The 23660-nt window shown below is 34.0% G+C and overlaps 1 protein-coding gene across 4 annotated transcripts in view; it reads right to left on the reverse strand.

Moving 5' to 3' along the window:
- Positions 1-23660, reverse strand: part of CNOT2 (CCR4-NOT transcription complex subunit 2) — a 132073-nt gene that overhangs the window by 23072 nt on the left and 85341 nt on the right. For 2 of the 4 annotated variants that reach the window (XM_086712827.1, XM_086712826.1), the window contains exons 3-6: positions 22729-22851; positions 11849-11915; positions 1109-1256; positions 334-516 (exon numbers count right to left, since the gene is read on the reverse strand). In XM_086712827.1, the coding sequence (XP_086568953.1) occupies positions 334-516; positions 1109-1256; positions 11849-11915; positions 22729-22851 (521 nt within the window). Of the gene's footprint in view, positions 1-333; positions 517-1108; positions 1257-7485; positions 11648-11848; positions 11916-22728; positions 22852-23660 lie in introns of those variants that run through there. The other 2 variants (XM_086712829.1, XM_086712828.1) reach the window with 2 other exon arrangements.

The following is a 23660-nucleotide window of genomic DNA, read 5'->3' on the forward strand; positions in this document are numbered from 1 at the left end:
ACCACATTAAGTGGCCAGCCTCATTTAACAGAGGAAGGACCTATCAATAAAAATTTGCCTGGTGGCAACTTAAGAACAATTCTTTTCTAACAACAACAAAAAGCTTTAATGTGCTTTCTACAATCAAACTGATTTTCAAAAGAACATGCCTTTAGTTTGGGGAGGATTAAAGTTGTAATGTGTAACAGAAAGAGAATCTTTGGTCATAAAAATACGATGAAACATACTTATGAGACAGAAGCCAAGACTCAAGAAACAGAATGTTGAATACGAAAAGGCAAATCTGAAAACACCCAGAAAGACAATTATACACATTATCAATAAACATCTTACCTGTTCACAGTAAAAGGCTGTCGAGAAGGCTGCTGCTTTGGCATACATATTATGCTTGGCGAGCTTCTGTTGGGGCTACCTAACCCTGAACTGCTCATGCTATTTGTCCTGCTAGGAATTCCAATGCCCTGACCAACCTGGGAGTGGTTCATCATATTCCTAGGATTCATAGGCAAAATACCCCTGAAAAAGAAGTCCATTATACTAAATAAGCTCTCTACAATCACTCATTAAAATTCTCTGTAAATAATCAATCAGCCTGACCCCAGAACCTCAAATACACTTTCAAATTACACTGCTAATTTTCATTACTTATTTTGTCTGGTCATTCTAGCTCTTTGAAAAGAAAAGTAAAACCAACAAGAAATTGGGTAAATTACGGCAGAACTAATGTAACGTGATATTTGTTTTACTCACTAGAACAATGAATGTGTGTTGAGGGAGCAATAATCAGAATTATCTGAGGGATGATTTTAAATTACACATCCTCTTTTGAGGAAGAGAGCTGGCTTCTGATAAAGGTCCCCAGGTGGTGATTAACCCTTGATACCCACCCAGCTGACAACCAGTATGCTAGATGCAGGATAAGAACATCTTACACTATACTTATCAATTTGCAATGAAATAAAAGGAGCATAGGGTATTAACTTTCTTTTCCTCAGTGAAAGGCACTGAACCAGAAAAATCAAATAATTAGTTATCTTATTAAAAACTAGAAAGTTGCTTACTCTACAAAGATACATTTTGAGAAATATTCTGGTCCATCAATAAATACCTGCTTGGAGATGGAGGCGTGTGAAGTGACATTGTTGGTACCCCTGTTGTTGGCGTGACGTGGCTCGGTAACTGAGTGCCTTGTGATAAGCTGCGATTTAACTGAGGGGTATTGTTGCTCATCCCCCTCATTGGAAGGCCTAGTGCACCTATTAAAAAAATTCAGAAGAAGGAAATTCATTGCCATCAGGAATGAAATTGTTATCCATCTTCTGGAGTTGGCAATTTAAAACATTTTTAAATGACCTAACATGTAATAGAATATGCAAGTTTTAAATGGATATATTCAATTCACTCCAAATGGAATCTGATTTTAACAAAAAGGTTCTAGTCTGAAATTTAATATTATGAATGGATATCGCCTTCATATTTGTATCTTTCATATTTCTATTTTATAATAGACTACGTCTGCCAAAGGTTTTAACAAATTAGATGACTTATGTCTCAATAAAAACATTTTGTACAAATATGGCTTTAAGAAATTTGCAGTTTTATGTTTTTATGTTTTAAATCAAAACTGAGGAACACAGACATTTAACCCCACCTTACTGATGTAGCTTTAATTTTTCTATGAGCCTTTTAAAACACATTTAAGAAATCTCTACTATTTATACATACATACTTCTCAACATTACAATTTTTACAAATCTAACATAAAATGTCAGCAACTGTTAAAAAAAAAAAAAAAAACTCAAGCTGATATAAGAGACAAGAATTTAAAACATTTAAAAGTTTCCAAAGTACAATGACCCTGTATATAATTATCTGGTACTTCTGGGGCCAGATGCAAGGATGCATGTATTCCAACAGGTACATCTTACAGACTACTGAAGTTTTAGCATTCAGCTACAAAACAGAAAAAATTAACTGGGATAAACTTATTTCAGAAATGTCTGACAGATTTCCTAACTTCTGTTAATGTGAAATATAAATTATTAATTTCTTAATGATTCAGAAGTTATCAGGGATATCTGATATTCTAGGTGTTTAGATTCTCTGCCCTTTCCCCATTCAGATTAAGGATGTCCTGCTGTCACCAGTTATCACATCTACCTATGAATGCTTCCATCTTCCTGATCCACACTTTTTGGTGCTTTCTATTTCTAGTCAGCTGTGAAATTGCCTGTCAGTCAACTAAACTTACTCTGAACTGGAAGTTAAATAAAAGTGATAAGATGGAGAGAGCTAATGAATACACAGATTGCTTTAGTGCTAGGGATTTAAAGTGACTCTTTTCTTCCCTTTTTGGTCTAACTTCAGGAGCCAGAATTTCAAGGACCTGAATATTTTGAAACTATAACCTCCAAAAAATTAGAGTAAATATATTTTCTGAATGTTTTACCTCAAGAACTTTTGAAAAATTTATCTTTGGCATAACAACGTACTATCTTCTATCCCAAGGATACCAGTGGATCACAAAGATTTCACGGGAATCTGGGGGCCTCAGTACTTGGCTTGTAGCCTAACTTGGCTTCCCAAGTGAATGAAGCCAATACACCAACTCAATATATTCTATGTGTACTCTTTTCAGACAGGTTCCATGAGGAACAGAGGCTGGTTCTGTTTTTCTTTAGGTGACATGAAGGGAACTAACTGGCTTAGATTATATGTTGGTGTAGCTCACCATATGTATGTATGGTCACTAAAAGTTTTGTGACCATTAATATACCACTAGCTGCAGACACTTTCTCTGAATCAGGACAAAATAAGGAAAAACAAGAGATTAAAAATCAGCCATATAAGATTTCTTCAGAAGAAATCAGTCTTTTCCTTCTCTTCATCCACTCTAGTTTCCATCTAGGCCCTCTAGATGCTCCCATAAAGGAACCACCAAAGTGATACTTTTCATATCACTCATTCAACAAACATTTATTGAGTGCCTCCTATGTGCCAACTACTGTGCTAGCTGCTGGGGATACAGCAGTGAACAAGACAGAAAAGGCTCCTACCCTTAGGGAGTTTACATCCTTTTCCCCAAATATGCTGTCCTAAAATCAGCAATAGCTGTGAATTAACAACAGGAATGTGTTTCACACAATTACTGACCACCAAGAAATATTACACAATTTTAGAGCCAGAAGGGACCTTAAAGATCACCTAGTCCAATGTTCGCATTTTACAGATGAGGAATCTGAGCTCAGATGAGTTAACTGACTTTTCCAAGGTGACACAAAGAACCAAGATTAGAATTTAGATCTCTTAACTCCTAGTGTTCTTCATGGAAACCCTATGCGAGCCCAATATAACACTAAGTGAACACTCTTTGTGAGTGTCTACGAATTTGAGACACCTCTCTTTTTTTTTCTTTTGCCTTACCCCCCCCCAAAATATTTACCTCTCTTCAAAATTTTTCTAAACCTCCATCCCTTCATCTTTTCCCTCCATCTTCTTTCTTCCTGTCTTTATACCTGTCAAGTTTTAGTTCTAATTTTACTTTCCCTTTCTTTTTCACTCTTATACTTTCAGCACTATAAATAAACATACACTTTCTAAAAAAATCAAGTATCCTTTCGCTCTTTTCTAATAATCAGTATACCTTACTAAAGACTCATTAAGATTTGTTTACTTCAATCCTTCATATACATATTCTATGCTGTATTATGAAAATTTAGAACTTCAGAAATATCTTAGAGACTACAGATTACCTGAACATTAGCAAAAAACTTTTGGAGACAGAAACAAGAATGGCTATGGTTATTTATTTAGTCGACTGGCTACTGGCACACGAGTTAATTTATAGTGCTGAGAATGGAGGAAGACAGTATGACATAAACTCAAAGATCAGTGTTTACTTTTATTTTTCCTTTAACACTCTTGAATTTCATAAAACAGGTAAGTTCAATCAGTCTGAGTTGCATTTTTTTGAACGAGGTAGTTATGAAAAATAAGAGGAGTGCATCATTTTCAAACTGGATCATCAAGCTTTGAATAACTTACTAATCAAGCTATTTCAAATTCAATTAAAAACTGAATTATTTTTAAAAAAAAAATTTTTTTTTTCAACGTTTATTTATTTTTGGGACAGAGAGAGACAGAGCATGAACGGGGGAGGGGCAGAGAGAGAGGGAGACACAGAATCGGAAACAGGCTCCAGGCTCTGAGCCATCAGCCCAGAGCCCGACGCGGGGCTCGAACTCACGGACCGCGAGATCGTGACCTGGCTGAAGTCGGACGCTTAACCGACTGCGCCACCCAGGCGCCCCAAAAACTGAATTCTTTTAAAACAGAGAGAGTATCACTGAATAAGAACATACAAAGACTTATTTTTAGGAAACAAAATATACTAAATCATTAAATTTGAGTAACATGAGTCAATTACAACTGGGTGAGGTCAAAGAGGGAAAACTACTCTTTTAATGATATAATTAGAAACAATCACCAAAAAAAACCCTCTCCAAAATACTATACCAAGAAGAAGATGTGTAATCTAAAAGAAAAAGTGGGGGAAAAAAGATCTCATAAAAAATTTGGCATAAAATAACTACAACAGGTAAAAAATATTATGAGGTATAAAAGAATGAACAAAAAGTTAAAAAGTAGTTAAAAACTTTATAGTTCTGAATCAAATTTTTCTTTCAATTTGACAAATTGCTAATAAAGAATAATACAGTATTAGGAGAAATATATGAACATACTCCAAGTAGATTCCTACCTCTAATTTGGCAGGGTGCTAAACAGAGAATGAATTCAATTTTTTATTGATCATTTTTCAGAAATCCAAGAGAATATGATCTAAGAAATGTTTCTATGAATTATTTCCACTGCACAACTGGAAGAGCACATCCGTTAAGTACTTTATGGCAAAATATGCCATCCTTTATTCAATATTTTGCTAAAAACAAGTATTAATAATACAAGTTACAAGAAAAAAAACTAGTCATAGCAACCAAACCCTTGAACACTCACACTTAAATGAAGTCTCCTGAAATCTTTATTAAGGAAAGGGTAGAAAATCTATGAATTGGTGCAAGAGGGCTTAATGTGCCCCCTTTTCCATTTCCAAAGCAACTAGCTTCTCCTAGGAACTCACTGTCCTGCCCACACTAACAATGAATAACCACCTTCTAACCTCCAATTTGTCCTCATATCTTCTTACCTCCAATCTGCCCTGCACTTAGCTGATTAATCTTCCCTGCAACATAATTTTGTTATACATTTTCCTTCATTAAAATCAAACGATTTTAGAAATAGGAAAGTCTCCACAGAGATCATCCAACAAAGTTACAGATAAAGAACATTAGGAATTAAGTTACCTACCCAAGATCACAAATAATGAAGAATATAATGATTCAATTTCTTGACTCTTACTTTCAACCAATTATTTTCCACTTCTTATAGTAGTTGCTAACGCTTACATCACCTGGGGAACTTTAAAATCTGGGTCCCCTACCCAGAAATTGTCACTTAGTCTGAATCCAGGCAATTCATGGCCAGTGGGATTTTAAAAATTCTCGAGGTGTTTTTAGGGGTACAGCCAGAGTTGAGAATCACTGTCCTATAGTATTAAATCCAATCACAGTTTAGTCTTTTAAAATTCTCTGTCATGACCCAAAAGATTCTTCTAATCTTTGCTTCCCCCCACAGCTTCATTGAACAATCTTCCTTTTTTCCCTGGTCCTCTCTCCAAATCTGTCCCTGAACTTTTATTCATATCCATCTCCCAACCTAGAATACTTTCCCTTCTCTTATTCTGTTGAAGTATAGATTTTTTTTAAATGCCACAAAACAGGTGTTTACACTATACACAGTGTGCCCTGATGTATATGGGAGGGACCACTAACTCAGATATGAAAGTAAAATGGATTTGGAATCAGAAAATATTTCTGGAGGAGATAGAACATGAATTAAAATAATGAAAGAGATCTAGTCAGGTATTTGATGGTGGTGATGATGAGTCAGGTGGGTAAAAACATTGTAACAATTCAGTATGAGAAAACATAAGATGTATGAAAATGAGGACAAGTGATATATAGCGTGGAGGAGGAATGGGCTTGCTTCTGGGTACTAAGGATGTATGGAACAAGAAAGAAACATGGATGGAGTTAACTGGCTTCGCCATTCTCAACTATGAAGAAAGCTGCTGCTATATTGGAACCAGCTGAGAGTACCTGACAACATTTAGCTTACTCCTCCTCAACCTAAGTTCCCACTCTAGATTCATGACACCCATTCACAAAGTAATGCAGGTCTCAAACTTTAGAAATCTTTGGTCTGTCTCTTTCACATCCTACATCACCAAATCATATTAGCTCTATCTCCAAAATATCCCAAATCTGACCGCTTCCTAACACCTCCATCCCCGGCCCAAGCCTATTTTCCTGCCTGGAATGCTGCAGCAGTAGCACTGTCTTTCTCTTCTTATCATTTGGCCCTCACCACTCAGTCCCTTTGCTACAGAGCAAAGTGATCTTTTAAAAATGAAACTGTATCTTAAAATCCTTCCATTAAACTTAGAATAAATCCAAAGTCTTTATAAAATCTCTACAAGACTCCATGATCTGACACCTGCTACCCCATTAATCTTCTACTTTCTTTGTTCATTACACTGGCCCTCTCACTCTTCCTTTAACTCATTAAGTTCATTCTTACATTCTGATGAGGATCCATTTGCTGTCGTCTGTACCTGATCTTTCCAAAGATCCCCCAGATCTTTCCAAAGATGTCCCTTTTTCAACATTCAAGTTTCCATTCAAATATCACCTCCTCAGAGATAACTTCTTTGACTGCTCCATGTGAAATACTAATTCCATCCACTCATCCCTTAACCTGACTTAATTATTATAGTGCTTACTACCAGAATCATGTTATTTCCTAGTTGTCTGCACAATTATTTTTTCCCCATTAAAATATAAGCTCCATGAAAACAAGATCTTTATTATTTGCCATACTCTTACATCCTGGAATAATATTTCACCCATGGTAGAAGTAGCCAACTAAATACTACCACCATGCCCTGGTCAGAAAACTCTTTAAATCTGTGGATTTAACATTTGTTGTTTCTATTATGTGCTAACAGCCCACTACCTAGGGTCATGACATTCAGTAAGTAATATGTAACGTCCAGGATTCAAAGAAACTTCTGTTCTCAACTGATGTTCACACAGTTACACTTACTAAGTAATAGAATCCTGGCTCTAGTACTTACTGCCTGTAAAACCTTGGGCAAATCCCTTAACCTCTCTTGGGACAGTTGTGAAGATGAAATGAGTTAATTCCTATAAAGTACTTAAAATAGCACCATACACATAGTAAATATGCAGTAAGTATTAACTTTCTGGGGGTGGGTGAGGTGGGATGTGAAACACACCTATGCAAAAAAAAAAAAAAAAAAAAAAAAAAAAAGTCAACAGGTGGTCCTAAAGGTGAAAATAAACTTACAGTCTAATGAAGTAATGGTTTTCACAAAATCGTTGTTTTCTGCAGGAAAACTGTATGCTTGTGTTCTTGACCTTGAAAAATGGTAAAGATCTTGAGATATATCCCACAGAACTATAAAGATCATACTTCTTGAATGAAACCAATGTAATAGCCTAAGAGGTTTCCCTTGCCTTGATAAACTAGACTGCCCCCAAATTACCCCATGCTGCAGGTGTTGCTCCCACCACTAGAACAACCTTACCCCACAGTCTGTTTAAGGCCAATGTTAAACATGACTTCATTTGTAAATGCTTTCCTGACCATTCTCCAAGATACGTGATTACTCCCACCTCTGAAATAGCCAGAAAACTCGGTCCTTCCTCCTCTGCTTTGTAATAAAATACCTTGTGTACTTATCTACCAGATTAACTACAGCTTGCTCAACATGCATTCTATAAACATTTACTGAGTGTCTGAGATGTACAGAATACAGAGGATACAAAGGCAGTAAAGACATGTAATAAATAAAGGCAGTAACATCACAGCAGTAGGTATACTGTACATACAGTGTATATACAGCAGAATGACCTCTTCTACCACACATCTGCACTAGGCAACATTATGCCATTCATTTTATGGTAGGCACTCAGTAAGTTCCAATTAAACTCAATTCCTATCTTCTTTTTGAAGCTTACTGTGCTTTTTTCTCTCTAAACCCTAAATCTGTCCATACCATTCAACACAATACTTTTTAACCTATGTATTAGCATTGTAGGCTGTTATGTAACATTTTACATATAAATGTCTTGACCTCCCCAACTATAACATGTTCTTGAGAACAAGAACTCCCAGAGCATTCAGTATTAATTCAAGAATCTGTTAAATGGTCCTATAATTTTCTGAAATGTGTCATCTGCCTAAATACACTGTCAACAGCACCACTTCTCAATCACCCACCTGTGCTCTGGTTCTCCACAAAACAAAACAGCCTTCATCTAGGTGTTCTTAAAACAGGAGGATATTGTTCAAAGCATGAGAATGTGCCAACTGCTCTCAAGTCAGGAGTCCAGATCCCAGAAAGACAAATTTATTTCTTTCCCCAGCAAATGACCCAGGTCCTCAGAGAATTCAGATACAAATATTTATCATGGATTCATCCTGAGAGCTAGTTAACCTATGTGCCTATAATATAGGAAGCACTCAGTAAATAGTAGTTTCCCTTCTGTCCAATTCTCCAAAGCTCTAAATCTTTTTGGTAAGAAAGAAGAAGTCACTCCAATTTTACTACCATTTAATTTCAATGCGCTGAATATTGCGGAGAGATTAATTCCTGGTTCCTTGTTAATTCCAAACTAGTTGGTAGCTTTGGGAAGCCCAAGGGGGTCTTTAAACCTATAAGGCATACCCAAAATCTTACACACGCAAAGATGACAAGTAGAGAACATTATGCAACTTGAACACAAGATTCCATTCAATAGCTTCTATAGCTATCATTTAATGCACAGTATTCACATGAACTCGTAGATGAAAAGTAAGTTACATATTTGGATACAGTCAGACTATACTGGAACCTGTGATCATACAAGCCCCTAGTCCAGCATCTTCTAGGTACCCTTATGTACTACACAATTACTTCCACACAGATCAGGCAAAATGTAGGCTTCACCAGGCCCATATCCATTCCAAGAGGAACGTCCTCCCTTGTTTAATCTCTGTGAGTGTCAGTTTTGGAGGCTACTCTTCCTTCTCCACCTCTAACCTCTGTAATCATCAAGAACACAAAACACGGGGTGCCTGGGTAGCTCAGTCAGTTAAATAAATGTCCGACTTCAGCTCAGGTCATGATCTCATGGCTCATGAGTTCAAGCCCCACATCGGGCTTTCTGCTGACAGCCCAGAGTCTGGAGCCTGCTTCAGATTCTGCATCTCCCTCTCTCTCTGCTCTTCCCCTACTCACGCTCTGTCTCTGTCAGAAATGAATAAATGTTAAAGAAATAAAAATTAAAAAAAGAACACAAAACAGATGGTAGACCTCCATTTTAATGGTACAAATTCCTGCTGAACTTTGCCAATCTGAATACAGAGTGAATGGTAGTATTTAATACACTTTGGAGGCAAGTTATATCAAGCCTAATGCACAATTAGAATTAGTTACCATAAGAAGAATGTCACTAATCTATCCCACCTACTATTCCTTCTATCTCACTATCCTTTATTGAGGTTAGCTTCTCAAGTATTAACATTCTGACTAATTTATACTACTATAACCCAGAGCCTCAAGTCCCACAGGGTAGCTGGTGTTCTCTCTGACAAGGTGTGTGTTCAGACTACTTAGCAGCTAAATGACATATTTGGCCCTTTCGGGTCTATCCTAATGAACAGAGACTGGGAATCCAGCCCCTGTCTTTTTTTCACTAGTTGTACCTTCCAGATCTGTACCCTGGAAAGGAATAACTGTACCCTGACTTGAGACATTTCAGTTCCAGTTGACCTAAGGGTCAATTTTTCTGTAGACTAATACCTACAATGTCTTAGTTAAAAGACTGAGTCATGCATTGAAAATGCTGGTTCGCCAATGCTACAGGAGGAATACAGCCATTTACTATACTAAATTCCAACAGGAAATATCTGTCATATGTGATTTCTTTTTAAATGACCAAGTACAAAATACTTTATCTAATGAAAACAACTTTGTTCATTCATTAATCTTTGTATACTCTTAATAATTAACACAACCATTTTACACACATAAAGAAGTTAATTAAGTGTCTGATACCAATAAAAAACTGTATTTCAAACATTAACCCATTCCATATCTTAACCCAATTACAATTTCACATTTGCAGGGTAAAAAATTACAGCAGATTTTAGAAGTCCATATAGCTGATTATACTGTAAAATAATTGCCATTCTCCTTCATAAATAACCTTAGCTTCTCAAGTATCATTTTTCTCCATTCCATATCTACTTTCTGCTGTGATAAATTGTGGGCTTTAAAAAGAAAACAAAGTAAGTTCTTTGCAGTTACTCTATAGAGATAAGGGTAGCTTTAAAATAACTAGATATTTTCATGGTAAAGACTGCCAGAACAGTGAAAGTAGTAGGTTTCATACTAAAACACAGGCTAAATGAAACAAATTACTAGCTAATAACATCCCCTCAACAATTAGAATGAACATTTGTGGATAAGTAAGCAACACCTCTTTTATGCAATGTAAAGCTTTTTAAAAAATATTTTCTACATGACTACAGGAAAAGTGCTAATATCTATATGCAATTAATAATTTTATTTACTAATTCTGTATTAACAAAATTGCACCCCACAGCAAAAGAGGAAGGAAGAATAAAGTAGATGGAAGCTATATTTGTCTAACAAAATAAGTTCCTCCTTCTGCTAACCTTCAAAATAAATTTGAACAATAAAGTGGTCTGACGAACTATTCTGATACCTATCAAAATTTTGCTTTTTATTATACTGGGAAAGGGTCCCAAATCAAATAACTGATTTTTATTTGAAGCTGCTTAAGATCCTCAGTGAGCATACTGTCTCCTCCAGTTACTTTATTTCTGTAATCTTTGGTGGGAATTTATATCCCTTTTAACACTCCCCTTCTATTAACAGAGATGAGACATCAGTCTCTGACATTAATCAGATAATAAAATCTTAGAAAATTAGAGATAATAAAATCTTATTAATATTTAACAGTGTGGACAATTAATTTGAAAAAAATTGGAAGATTTTATTACTTAGTTTTATAAAAATTTTATGTGATAATCATAGCTAACATTTATTGAGCGCTTACTATGCGCCAGGCACTGTGCTAAGCGGTATAAAAGCATTACCGTACTTAAAAAGAAATTCAATCTTATATTTGGAAAAAGCATTGAACTGTGAGTCAAAAACATATGTTCTATATCCAGACTGAGCTAAAGTGAAAGAAGAAATACGTGCTAAACAAAGAGAACATTTCACAAATTGTTATGGTCTTTCATTAATAAAAAAGCCAAAAAACACAAACAAAATCCACTCAACTGACCAAACAAAAAATGTTTTAACTTCCTCTAACTGAAAACACAGAGAATGTCTATTATTTATTTGCTCAGCAAATTTTTCTTCAAAAAACACTGTACTAACAAAGGAATGTACAGATACAAAAGATGTAAAAATAAATTTCAATCTATCCTATATCCAGATAACAACAAATTTTGAATTAGGTCTGAAATAATAAGTTTTGCTATGTGAGTGAAATAAGGAAAATTGAAAATTAAAAATCTTTTCTTTCAAATCCTAGAACTGACCCACAAGGGCAGCACTGATTGTTCTTTACTTGGTAGTTATTTTTGTGTTAAATCAAGTATCCCAGAATAAATACAAAATTCTTACTTTGTTGCCCGTATAAACTTGCCCCAAACTGAGACAGCTGACCTGACGTAGATGGTGATGCCAGCATCTAGAAACAAATTAATTATATTAGAGCGTAAAGAAAGTACACAGAGCAATGCATTTACACTTTACAAATCTGTACAATATATCATAATGGAAGAGTCAACACACATTTCTCATTCTTCAAAACATCACAAAACAAGTATTACATAATGAATTCCATGTTTCTAGAGAAAATATCACAATTGGATGAAATCAAAATGTACCTATAAAACTAATTTCTGATTACTACAAGTTTTGTTTCAAGTTACTCCAAATAAAACTACAGCAGCATCATTATTTCACTTAAAACAAAAACAAAAAACTAGGCTAACAAAACCATGAAGGCAGCATCTCAAAAAGTCAGCCTCTATACATGTGTCAGTGAAATTACTTGATTCTTAGATAATATACTAAGCTAAATTCTAAATTCAGTTTATTAAAAGTTGAAAGTAAAATTACCTAAGTAGGAAAGTTTTATATTTTGTAAGAATATTTCCTAACATTTATATTTGCAAATAGTTGATGTGTATCAAATGGGTAGAAAAATGTAACAAACATGCATACAATCATATAGTAAGTGGGCAGAGGGCCCAATACCAAAGGACAAGTCAAAATTACTTACATATACTTGTAAGTATATGTAACTTGTAAGTTACATACACAAAATACTTACATATACATATATGTATACTACATATACTACATATAGACATAGTATATAATGTATACGGTGAGTGAGTGATGTGACTTTGGCACTTATCAACGTCTTTCAATTTATTGCATCAGTGTCTTTTTTTCCTAGTAGAATATAAATTCTTTGAAGGCATGTTATATTCATGGAACATGTTATATATATTCATTTTTTATTTCCTCACAGAGACTGGGCACTGCATGTGGCAGTGTTATACACAAAGTAGATAAAATGAGTAAATAAAAATGTGTACACTTAGGTGTATGTTTGTGTATTCTCTTATATTAAGCAACCACCAAAATAATTTAACTATATAAACCTTGGGCCATATCATCTTAAGAGTTACACTCTAGTAGAAGCGAATGAATTACACACCTAATTATACTCTAAGGTACAATGCAGTAAATGCTCTGAAGTATCACCAGAGGAAGATAACTCTAAATGAGGGTGAGGTAACAGGAATATTTTATAGAGCAGTAACATCTGATGTGGGTACAGATGAAGGATCTTCCAGGCTGAGAATACGCAGTGAGTAAAAGTATGATGAAAGTTAGTGACAGGATTAGAATAACAAACAAAATAAAAAACACCAGTGATTTCATAACATGTAATTAGTGAAGGGAGGTGGGGCTTATATGCCTATGCGCATTTGGGCATACACAGAAGAATGGAAAATAAAAGAATATGCTGGGGCCAGATGACTACCACCTATGGCAACAAAGAGAAAAAATAATATTAAACAAGAAAGTGACTTGATCAAACTGTGCCCTAGGATGATAATTCCAACAGCAAAAATGTATGGAGACATAAGTTACTAAGCCAGAACAGCAGAAGTGGGACTATAAAAGAGAGGCACTCTGGGGCAGAAGCAACTTTCTTTGATGTCCTGCTGAAATGGTTGAGGTTTAGAGAAAAGGAAGAGGGTAAAGAGTCACCAGACAGGGAACTATCAGGCCACTCTGGTATCCAGTGAAGAACTGTGCTGATATCGACTACATTAGGGAAATCAGAAGTAGCAATATTTACATAGAGAATTTACAATGCACATTTCATGCTATTTTCATGTCAAAATTCTGAGGTGTTCAAATTATTCAAAAATTCACAAAAACTTTCATACAATAGTTTTAAACTAATGATATACATCACTCTCCTGAGGTAGGGCTGAGTAACACACTACTCAGAAAATAGTATCTAAATATAGAAAAAAAATTTTTTTAAACAGCCTCAAACCTTATAAATATTCCTTCTCAAATCCAGAGGGTACACCATCTAACCAATCAAACTAAAAGAATACGCATTTTATGCCTGATCAAGTTCTTTTGTTAGATACAATCATCATTACTGTTGCCAACTAACTGGAAATATTTTAAGCACCTTAAAAGGCTCATTTCCAAATTACAAAAAAAAAAAAAAAAAATCAAAGAAAATGTGTAACATATAATAAAGCTTTAGTTGGTGACAGAAGATAAAAGGCTTATATAAAATACTTAAAATCATGATTTTCTGTTATCAATGTACAAATAAAAGAGTAGTTTCCAAAAGCTTCAAATATAAGAGATCGGAAAATATGAATACATGTCTCAGAATGATCCACAATGTGAACATTTTAGAAGGACCTCTTAAAAATTTTACTTTTCCCAGAAATTTATGTTTACTAAATATAAAATTATGTTTACTAAATACATAACTCCAAAGAGACATTTTCGTCCACTTTCTCACAAAATTTACATACCCACAGAAATTACAGATGTGCCAAGATATCAGCCCTCACAATAGCAGGAGGCTGAGGGAGGGAGGCACAGCATGAAGGTAGAGAGGGGCATGGCTCCCTGAGTCAAGTACTGGAGACCAAGAGCAGTAGGGTGACCCATTTACCAGTGTGACATAATAAATATTACCCTTTTCTCTATGTGTGAGAGAACATGAAGAAAGTACTAACGATACTCTACAGGAATAGGAAAGTAGTTTTATTAAACTTAAGAGTTTATAACCTTCAAAACATCCGTGTAAAATAAGCATTAATTAGCTACGCAAACAGATATTAAAATGACTGCCTCAAAACGTCAAAAATACAAATGTATGATTTCTTATAAAACTAGTCCCTAATGGTATGTATTTTTAAACTCTGAGAGCATGCTTCATGAAATATGTCAGTGCTAAAAATGTATTAACACACAATAAAGGAACGTGAATGGATAGAAATGCTATTTATAAGGGCAAAGAAAATGTGTAAGAAATGTACCATGGCACAGCAAGAACTATAATTAACAGACAACAGAAAACTTACATATATTTTAAATGCTGAAAGTTAATAATATAAATTTCTTAGAAAAATGTGAAACTTTAGATCAATAGGCACATTACAGTAGGGAATGCAACATAAGCCCAGCTTTGGAGTCAGAAAAAAAAATCTAGGTTTGAATCCTGGTTCTGCCACTTACCTATGGGAGAGCCGGGCCATTGTTCCTTTCCTGTAAGATGGAAGTAACACTACCTACCTCATAGAGTTGAAGTGAAGATTAAATGAGATAAGATATGGCACATAGTAAGTGCTCAGTAAATGGTAGCAACTGCTGCTAATAATCTAATTTTCCTCCCAATGCAGGACTCCCTTTAACAGCAGGCAGAGGGTCATTCAGCCTTTGGGGAACTTATTGAAAAGTACCCTACATTTATATTAATTTTTGTCTAAGAAGCTAAAGAAAGAAGTTCATCATCACAAATTCCAGGCAAAATAAGAACTTATGTTCACAGATGGGGGAAATGGTAGAAAAAAATTAAATGTCACACAATCAGTAGAATGCTGAAACCAACAAGGTTACCATGTTCCCAGTCCAAAACCATTTCAATCAGTCTTTCTCATTTTTCAAACAGTCTATAAAACACACTGCAGTCAACCAACAACAAAAACCAGGAAGCAGCTAGAAGAAATAGTAATGTGATTTAATTATTTCCGTGACCCAACAAAAAGCCCGTTTAATCCTTTATTATATACAATGTTAAGAAAATCGGTAAATTAGACACCGTATTTAAAAGATACAGTTGTATTTACAAGATACAACTCTGAAATCCATGACCAAAAAAAGTCTAAAAATTTTTTGTTTTAAAAATATATATGAAAATAGATAGATAGTTAAAAATTTAATAATAAACAAATGTGGTTCCTGCCAGCAATCCATAACAACACAAAGGTGTTAATTATTCTCTGCTTCTCAACAGTGACCACCTCTCCATTATTCCCTTCAATAAATGTACCTTCACTCACAAAACATATTAAACACTAAAATCAGTTTTGTCAAGAATTTATTTTCTAATAACAAATGTCTTCAAAATGCAAGAAATTTTGGTTAAATAAAAAATTCCCTGATCACAAAAGCAATTAAAAATTGAAACAAGTTTTTAAATATCCTTAAAAAAAATTCACTGTATAATATACGTAAAGGTATGGACAGAACAGTTCCTAACATGCTGCTATTAATCCAGCACAAAAGTAACAAAGAAGTATAACTTTGACTGTATATCTACAAACAGGAAAAAAACATAACAGAAAAGAAGTTCTCAACCTATGACAGAATCTGAAGAACATTTTAAAATTAAAAACAGTACAGTTTAAAAAATGAAAACACTGAAGTCAGAACGAAATCTAGCAAACAGACACAAAAAGAGAAACTGTAAGAAGATAACACAAAAGATCAAAATAAGAAGGAAGAAGAGAGGGAATAATCAGAAAAACTTAAAATAGTCAATAAGTCACAGGACCTTGTACCTTATGAATCAGATAAAAACAAGTTATGGGTTTACTGGTTATTTCAAATAATTTTGACTAAAACATTAAGTTTTACAAAGCACTGTTGGGGGCGCCCGGGTGGCTCAGTTGGTTGAGTGTCCGACTCTTGATTGCAGCTCAGTTCATGATCCCAGGGTCATGGGATAGAGCCCTACATTGGGCTCTGTGCTGAGTGTGGAGCCTACTTTGGATTCTCTCTCTCACTCCCTTTGCCTGTCCCCTGCTTGCATGCTCTTTCTCAAATAAAAAAAATATTAAAAAGAGCATTTACAAAAAGTATAATGCATGCTACAAGAGTCAATGTAAATTCCTACAGAACATTTAATATTCAAATTCAAAGTATGGCAATGAACATCTTAATATTATCTGAATTTTAGCCAAATATATAGGAAGGCATATGACTAATTCAAAAAATGTTCACATTTCTAAAAGGTTTTTTTAATATCCATTTCTAAATAGTTTTCTATGAAGTTTGAATTAATTATATAGTTCTATAGCAATTACTTCAATACTCCCTCAGAGACTGGCTATTCTTCCATGAAAAACAAAGCTTCCTTACTAGTATGTAGAAATAAAATATCATTTTCTAACTATGAATTTTTTTAACATTAAAAAAATATTTTTTAATGTTTATTTATTTTTGAGAGAGAGAAAGAGAGCACAAGCAGGGGAGGGGCAGAGAGAGAGGGAGACACAGGGTCTGAAGCAGGCCTGAAGCAGGCTGATAGCACAGAGCCTGATGCAGGGCTCAAATCCATAAACTGTGAGATCATGACCTGAGCTGAAGTCAGATGCCTAACAAACTGAGCCATCCAGACACCCATCCATGAATTTTTATTATTATTATTGAGATGAAACATTTTGTGATTCTTTTTGTACATATATCACAATTTGATATATCTTATATCATTTTAACCCCCCCTTAATAATAAGCTTTTATCTTTAAAATATGGAGTTTGAAGATTATGTGACTGCCCATGAATGTAAAGGGTTTTAGAGCGTTCCCTTCAAATGGTTTGATATTTAATTCTAGTTTCTTTAGAGTACAGTCTGATTTATTTATTATTTACATTTAACTCTATCAAGTTATCACTGTCATAAAAATTTCACACATTTATACACATTCACATTTTCAATTAAAGTTTTAAAGGCGATTTTTGAGGTTTTTTAGGTAATAATATCTGCAAATAATCTTAACTGTTATTTTTCAATATCAACTCCTTTCCCTCCCTTTCTTTAACAAAAACTCACTGACAGCCTACTAACTCATACGCATTATTATATATGTGTTCTAAGAACACAGCAGTAAACTAGACCTAAATTCTAATGGAGTAGAGAGGATAATAAACAATTAATGAAGATGTATTTCAGATACAGAGATGCTATGATTATGAAAGTGCAAGAAAGAATCTTGAAGGATACAGTAGGAGCAGTACTGATAGTATACACAAAGCGACTTAGGCAAAGAGAGACGGCTTCTTCTCAGGGAAGGCATTTTAGTAGATATAGTGAGAGATAATAGTGAGACAGAACCATGTGAAGATCCGAAAAACAAACAAAACAAAACAACAACAAAAAAAAGGACACCAAGGTCTTCAGGTAGAAAGGAATGTGAGTGTAATTAATTAATGAACTGGACAGTCAGCCAAGCAGGACTCCAACATGTAGTTAATACTAATAATGATGATGACAACAATAATTTATTTTATAATAATACAAGTTTATAAATAGGTTTTAATGAAATACTGGTTATTAATTGGTCTGAAAGAAATCCTAGCAGCCATAATTACTGTAGGCTAACACAAGTACAAAAGCTAGGTATGAGTTCAAAATGGTTGCTGTTTGTCAAAATAAGAAAGTGGCCTACTCTTATCAGTTTTAAGAGCTTTTTAAAAAGGAACAGGTGTCACATTTCGTGTCTTTACAGCATATATTGAAGCAAGGGAAAAGGAGTTCCCGTGAGTTTGTGCTTCTAAAATGATTATGCTTAAGAATTATCAATTGAGTGCACAGACTGACATGACTAGAAAATAGACTAGCAATTCAAATACAAATATATTTAAACAACAATAACTCTGTTTAGAGTATATTATCCCCAAAGAGCTGTCTATTGACATCTTATATGAATGTTTTTCATCTTCCATAATGTCCCCAAATAGAAAATAATTTTTAAAAAAAGAAAATAATTATAATAAAATAGAAATCAAGCCCATATCTACCTCTAATTTACTTAATCTTGTGAAAACGCTTAAATAACATATCTGTAATATTTATAAAATGGTGTTTATACATCAAAATAGCAAATTCAGCATTCTATACAAAGACATATCCATACACAAGCATCTCTTGAAATAAAAGGCCTTGGAAAATAAGTAGTGCTGAAGAACTACTTAGCAATTTAATTAGTACACAATCACATAAAGAACAGCTTCCCAAATACTTCTACAACCATGCATATGATACTTACATTTTATACTATATGGATAGGGTACATTAGGACTTTTTTTAAAAAAAATTTTAACATTTATTTATTTCCGAGAGACAGAGCATGAGCAGGGGAGGGGCAGAGAGAGAGGGAGACACAGAATCTGAAGCAGGCCCCAGGCTCCAAGCCATCAGCACAGAGCCCTACACGAGGCTTGAACTCACAAACCATGAGATCGTGACCTGAGCTGAAGTCGGCACTGGATCGACTTAGCCATCCAGCCGCCCCAGGACTTTTTAAAATAAATGGATACAGATTCACTAAATCACTGGTCAGTTTTTCTTTATCATAAATAAGAATTTGAAATTATTTTCTCACTGTTCCCAGACAGAAAAAAATTACAAAATTATCTCATCTATTTGTTACGTTTAAAAGCTTTCTCCTCAATAGTTTTATAGTAAAATAATTGTTATTTGCAGATGATATACATAACTATGTAAAAAACCCAAGACAATCAAATGGAATAATAATATTATTATTGTTCATATTAGTAGCAAAATTTATTTAATATTTACTATCTGGTCTTCTGAAAGTTTTGCATATGTTTATTCATTCAATCCTTATAACCACCTATGAATCATATACTGTTATTCTTATCTTATAGATGAAAAAACTGAGACACAAAGAGACTAACTTGCCCAAGGACACCTGGTTAGTAAATCATGTGAGTGAGATATAAAATCATACAGTAGGACTTGCAGAGCCCCTGTTCCCAATCAACAAAAACTAGTAAGAGTTTTGTAAGGTAGTTGGTTATAAATACAAACTATTCTATCAGTAAAAACCAATGAGAAAAATGTAACAAAAATGGCAACCATAAAACCCTACTTATTAAAAAATGGCATCAGAACAACAGAAGACAGACCCCAGACTTCTAAAAGAAGGTAACCATAGGTATAAATGTGCAATAGTCAAAAATATTTTATAAAGAAGGATGTGAAAGACCTTACCTGACTAAGATGTGAAAATTGTCTATAAAGCTACAGCAATTCAACTATGTTGCAGTTCTGCCACAGAATCAGCATGAGAAACAGAACAAGAGTTTAGAAACAGGCCCAATCAGACATTAATACATATGCAGGGAGGATTTCAATTAGCCTTAGATGAATGGTCTAACTCAGGGCTGGGCAGATTCCTGCCTGCAGGCCAAATCCAGCACAAAGCTTATATCTGTAGGGTGTGTGAACTAAAAAAAATTTTTTTTTTTACTTTTTAAATGGTTATATAAATACCTACATAATATTCTTTATTTAGCCTCTTGGCCTATAAACCCTAAAATATTTACTATCTGGTCCTTTATGGGAAAGTTTTCTAACCTGTGATCTAAATTATAAATGGTGTTGGGACAATTGGACATTGGATAACCTGAAAGGGTGGGAGGAGTGCCGGGTGGAGATCCAGGCACCAATATTCACACTTCAAACTAAAATATATTTCTAAGGGAGCTAAGTTACATGTGAATAATGAAGTACAAAAATGCCAGAAGAAAATAGCTGGAAAAAGTCTAAGTATGATCTCAAAAACATAAAAGCATAAAAAATAAAACACTGAGGAGTCAAATTCAGTAAGAATGATAGATATTTTTACATTTAAAAACCATTCCCTAAACTGTAAGCAAAAAAAACTGGGAAAGTATTTGTAATGGAGCACAAGGGTCTATTAATCTTAATTTATGGAGAACACTAACATTTAAACAAGACTTACCATCTCAATAGAAAAATAGAAAATGGGACAAAAATAGGTAATCCACAAAGGAAGAAATACAAATGGCCAGTAACTACATGGAAAAGACATGTTACCATGTGTGTTTGAGTGTGTGCATGCCTATGTGTGTAAATTTAACAATGTCTTAATATATTTTCAGACAGTAAGTTTCTTCTGCATACTGCAAAGACTTAGAGGTAACTAACAGCTGGTATTTTTGAGGGCATGGAAAGTGTTGCTCAGAGTAAAAACTGGTACAAACTTTCTAGTGGAAAATATGTTAATATGTTCGAGATTTACATGATAACATTTTTAAAGTAAAAATATTTAATGTATTAAATCAAAATTTTAGCAGAAAATTATTCCTGATCAGCAAAATTATGGGTAATTTTTCTTCTCCCTTCTCATGCATGTTTTTAAAAATCTGTATAATACCTCTGGTACTATTTTGTTATTAAAAAAAGTACCAGCAACAGTAGAAATTTGTCCCAGCTTAAAGGAGAAAAAAACAGAGGCTTGGAGAAGTCCTTGGTAACAGGCAAAGCCAAGATCCAAACACATGTAAGTGTTAGGCTTTAGAGCCTAATTTCTTATGTCTCATTACCTTCTTAATTAAAAAAAAAAGTTTTCTAAAGCAAATCATTGTGTTATTTTTGTGACAAACAACTGAACAGGAATGGTAACCAACATATGTGAGTGTATTTAATAATGGTGACTAAAAACCTCGGATATATAGCATTTCTGTTCTCTAGAAGGCATACATCTCTGTCATTCTCTGTACGTATTTTATTCCAGATTTGTTTGAAAGCTTCATATCTTCCTAATCAGAATGAGTGCTTTTCTTCAATAAGTAATATTCTACTACCATTTTTTTCATCAGACTTAACTTTCCCTATACAATCATAGTAATATACACGTGGATTAGTGTTATAGTTTTTGCAACCAACATTAGCCATAAGATATTCCAAATTCTTCAACTACAAGACCAAGACGTAAACATAGAAACTTAAGTAAAACGTAACTCAATTATAATTTATATCCAAGAGCAAACAGTTAGAAGAGCAGTAAGGTAACAGAAAATTAATGAGATGACACTATTCTATCAGCTGTTAAACTGCACACTAATTATGAAGTCACCACATATTTTGAAAAGAGTCCTAATAACACAACTGACACACTGTTGCCAAAATGACACAATTTTCAAACAAAAATAAAGGGGAGTTGCATCAAAATAGGAGGGGGTAAAAACTGATTGTAAGACACAGGAATTAATTTACTAATGGTCGACTTTAATGAAAAATGAGAGCATTTCTTACAGATCTTAGAATTTTATCAGCGCTTTAAATATCAGTTAACAATCCCATTAGGTTATTAACTAGAATAGATTGTTATATAGATAGGGAAATTAGGAATAGCCAAGTTTATAAAGGGTTGAAAAGAGAAAAAGGGTGGGTGGGTACAAATACAAAAATGCAAATGGTTTGACTACTGTAGTATATAGTGTATAATTTAAAGAGGCTTACTAGAATTTGAAAACAACAATTAATTGATTTAAAAATATTTTATCAATTTGCTAATTATGACTTGGCTGTGTGAAATCCTCTCATTCCAAACGGGATTACTGAACTACTAGCCTTCCAAAGCACTTAATTCACACCTCTATAACATAACATCCATGTTTGAATACAGTTCTTCCAAAATTTTTCTGTAGTAGCATCTCTACGGATGAACAGAGGAGATACTCTTACTAACTGAAGCTTAGGATTACACCCTGAAGATTAAAGAGCAAAGGTAAGGTTTCACTAAATCTTGCCATTACATCTTTAAATCTGTGCAAATCTGCTTTCTACTCTATGTGTATATTTTAATATTAAAACAAGTTACTTCACAAGTTAAAAAAACTGATAATCTAGAATACCATGTTTACCAGAGGATTTTGAGTACTTCCTACCACAGTATTACCATATCCCAACTTAAGAATTATAGGACATTTTATCTCCCATTAGAATGTAAGCTCCCATAGGCCATTGTATCCCCAGGGTGTAGCACTGGGCCTAAAATACAGTCACTCGATTAAAGACGGTATTTTGCAATTCATATACTATTTTTCAGGAACCAGAAGGACACAGACATACACTGCTAAGTAAACACAATATAACTGATTAACTTACATCTTTTTCTGACCGATGTGGAAACATAGAAGACTGGCTGTAGTACATGTTTTCATCATGGTAGTCACTGTCGACCCCCTCTACAAACTTCTTTCTTGAAGCACCAAACATGCTGTTTGTCACCTAAACAAAAATATTGCTTTTATCAAGAGTAATATTTTAGAAAATGTCATGCTTTACCAAACTCCTATAAGGAAAAAAGAAAATGAAGGAAGCAATGCTAAGATAAAGAAACAGATTGACTACGGAAGGGCTAACAGGGCATGTGAAAAAGTCGGAAATCTGACTATAAAATTACAGTATTAAATTTTTGCTTCCAGGCACATAAAATAAGAGGAGAAATTTAATAAAGCCAATCTTATGCAATAATTCCACTTACTTTAAAAGAAATAAACATCACTTATTCTTGAAAAATTACAACCCAATATATACTTTCCCATACAAAGATTGTTTTTAAATTCAACTTTGGGCTTAGTTATTAAAAATCTTCACATCCATCTTCAATATTATTGTCTCTGTCATCACTGTATCCACTGTGTAAATGATCTGTTTTCCAGAGCATATCATCTTCACTCACAATCTAAATTTATTGAGATACAGCACTATTAAAGTCAGTATGTAATGGCAAACTGGAAACTTTATCTCAAGCCACAAGTACCCACTCTTGTAACAGTAAGATAATTGTTTCAGTCATCATCCTGGTGTAAATTTATGATTTTTGTTATATAATCTATTATTATATTATTACTCTTTTGCTTTTTAAATCTTGATCACCTCCAACGCTAGTAATTTTGAGCCCATGCCAATACAAATAATTACTAAACCTGTGCTAATTCTTTTTTTTTTTTTTAAGTTTTGTAATCTCTATACCCAACATAGGGCTCAAACTCACGAACCTGATATCAAGACTCACATGCTCTACTGACTGAGCA

Source organism: Puma concolor, chromosome B4, assembly GCF_028749965.1.
Source record: "Puma concolor isolate L17-30 chromosome B4, mPumCon1.1.hap2, whole genome shotgun sequence".
NCBI classification, from domain to species: domain Eukaryota; kingdom Metazoa; phylum Chordata; class Mammalia; order Carnivora; family Felidae; genus Puma; species Puma concolor.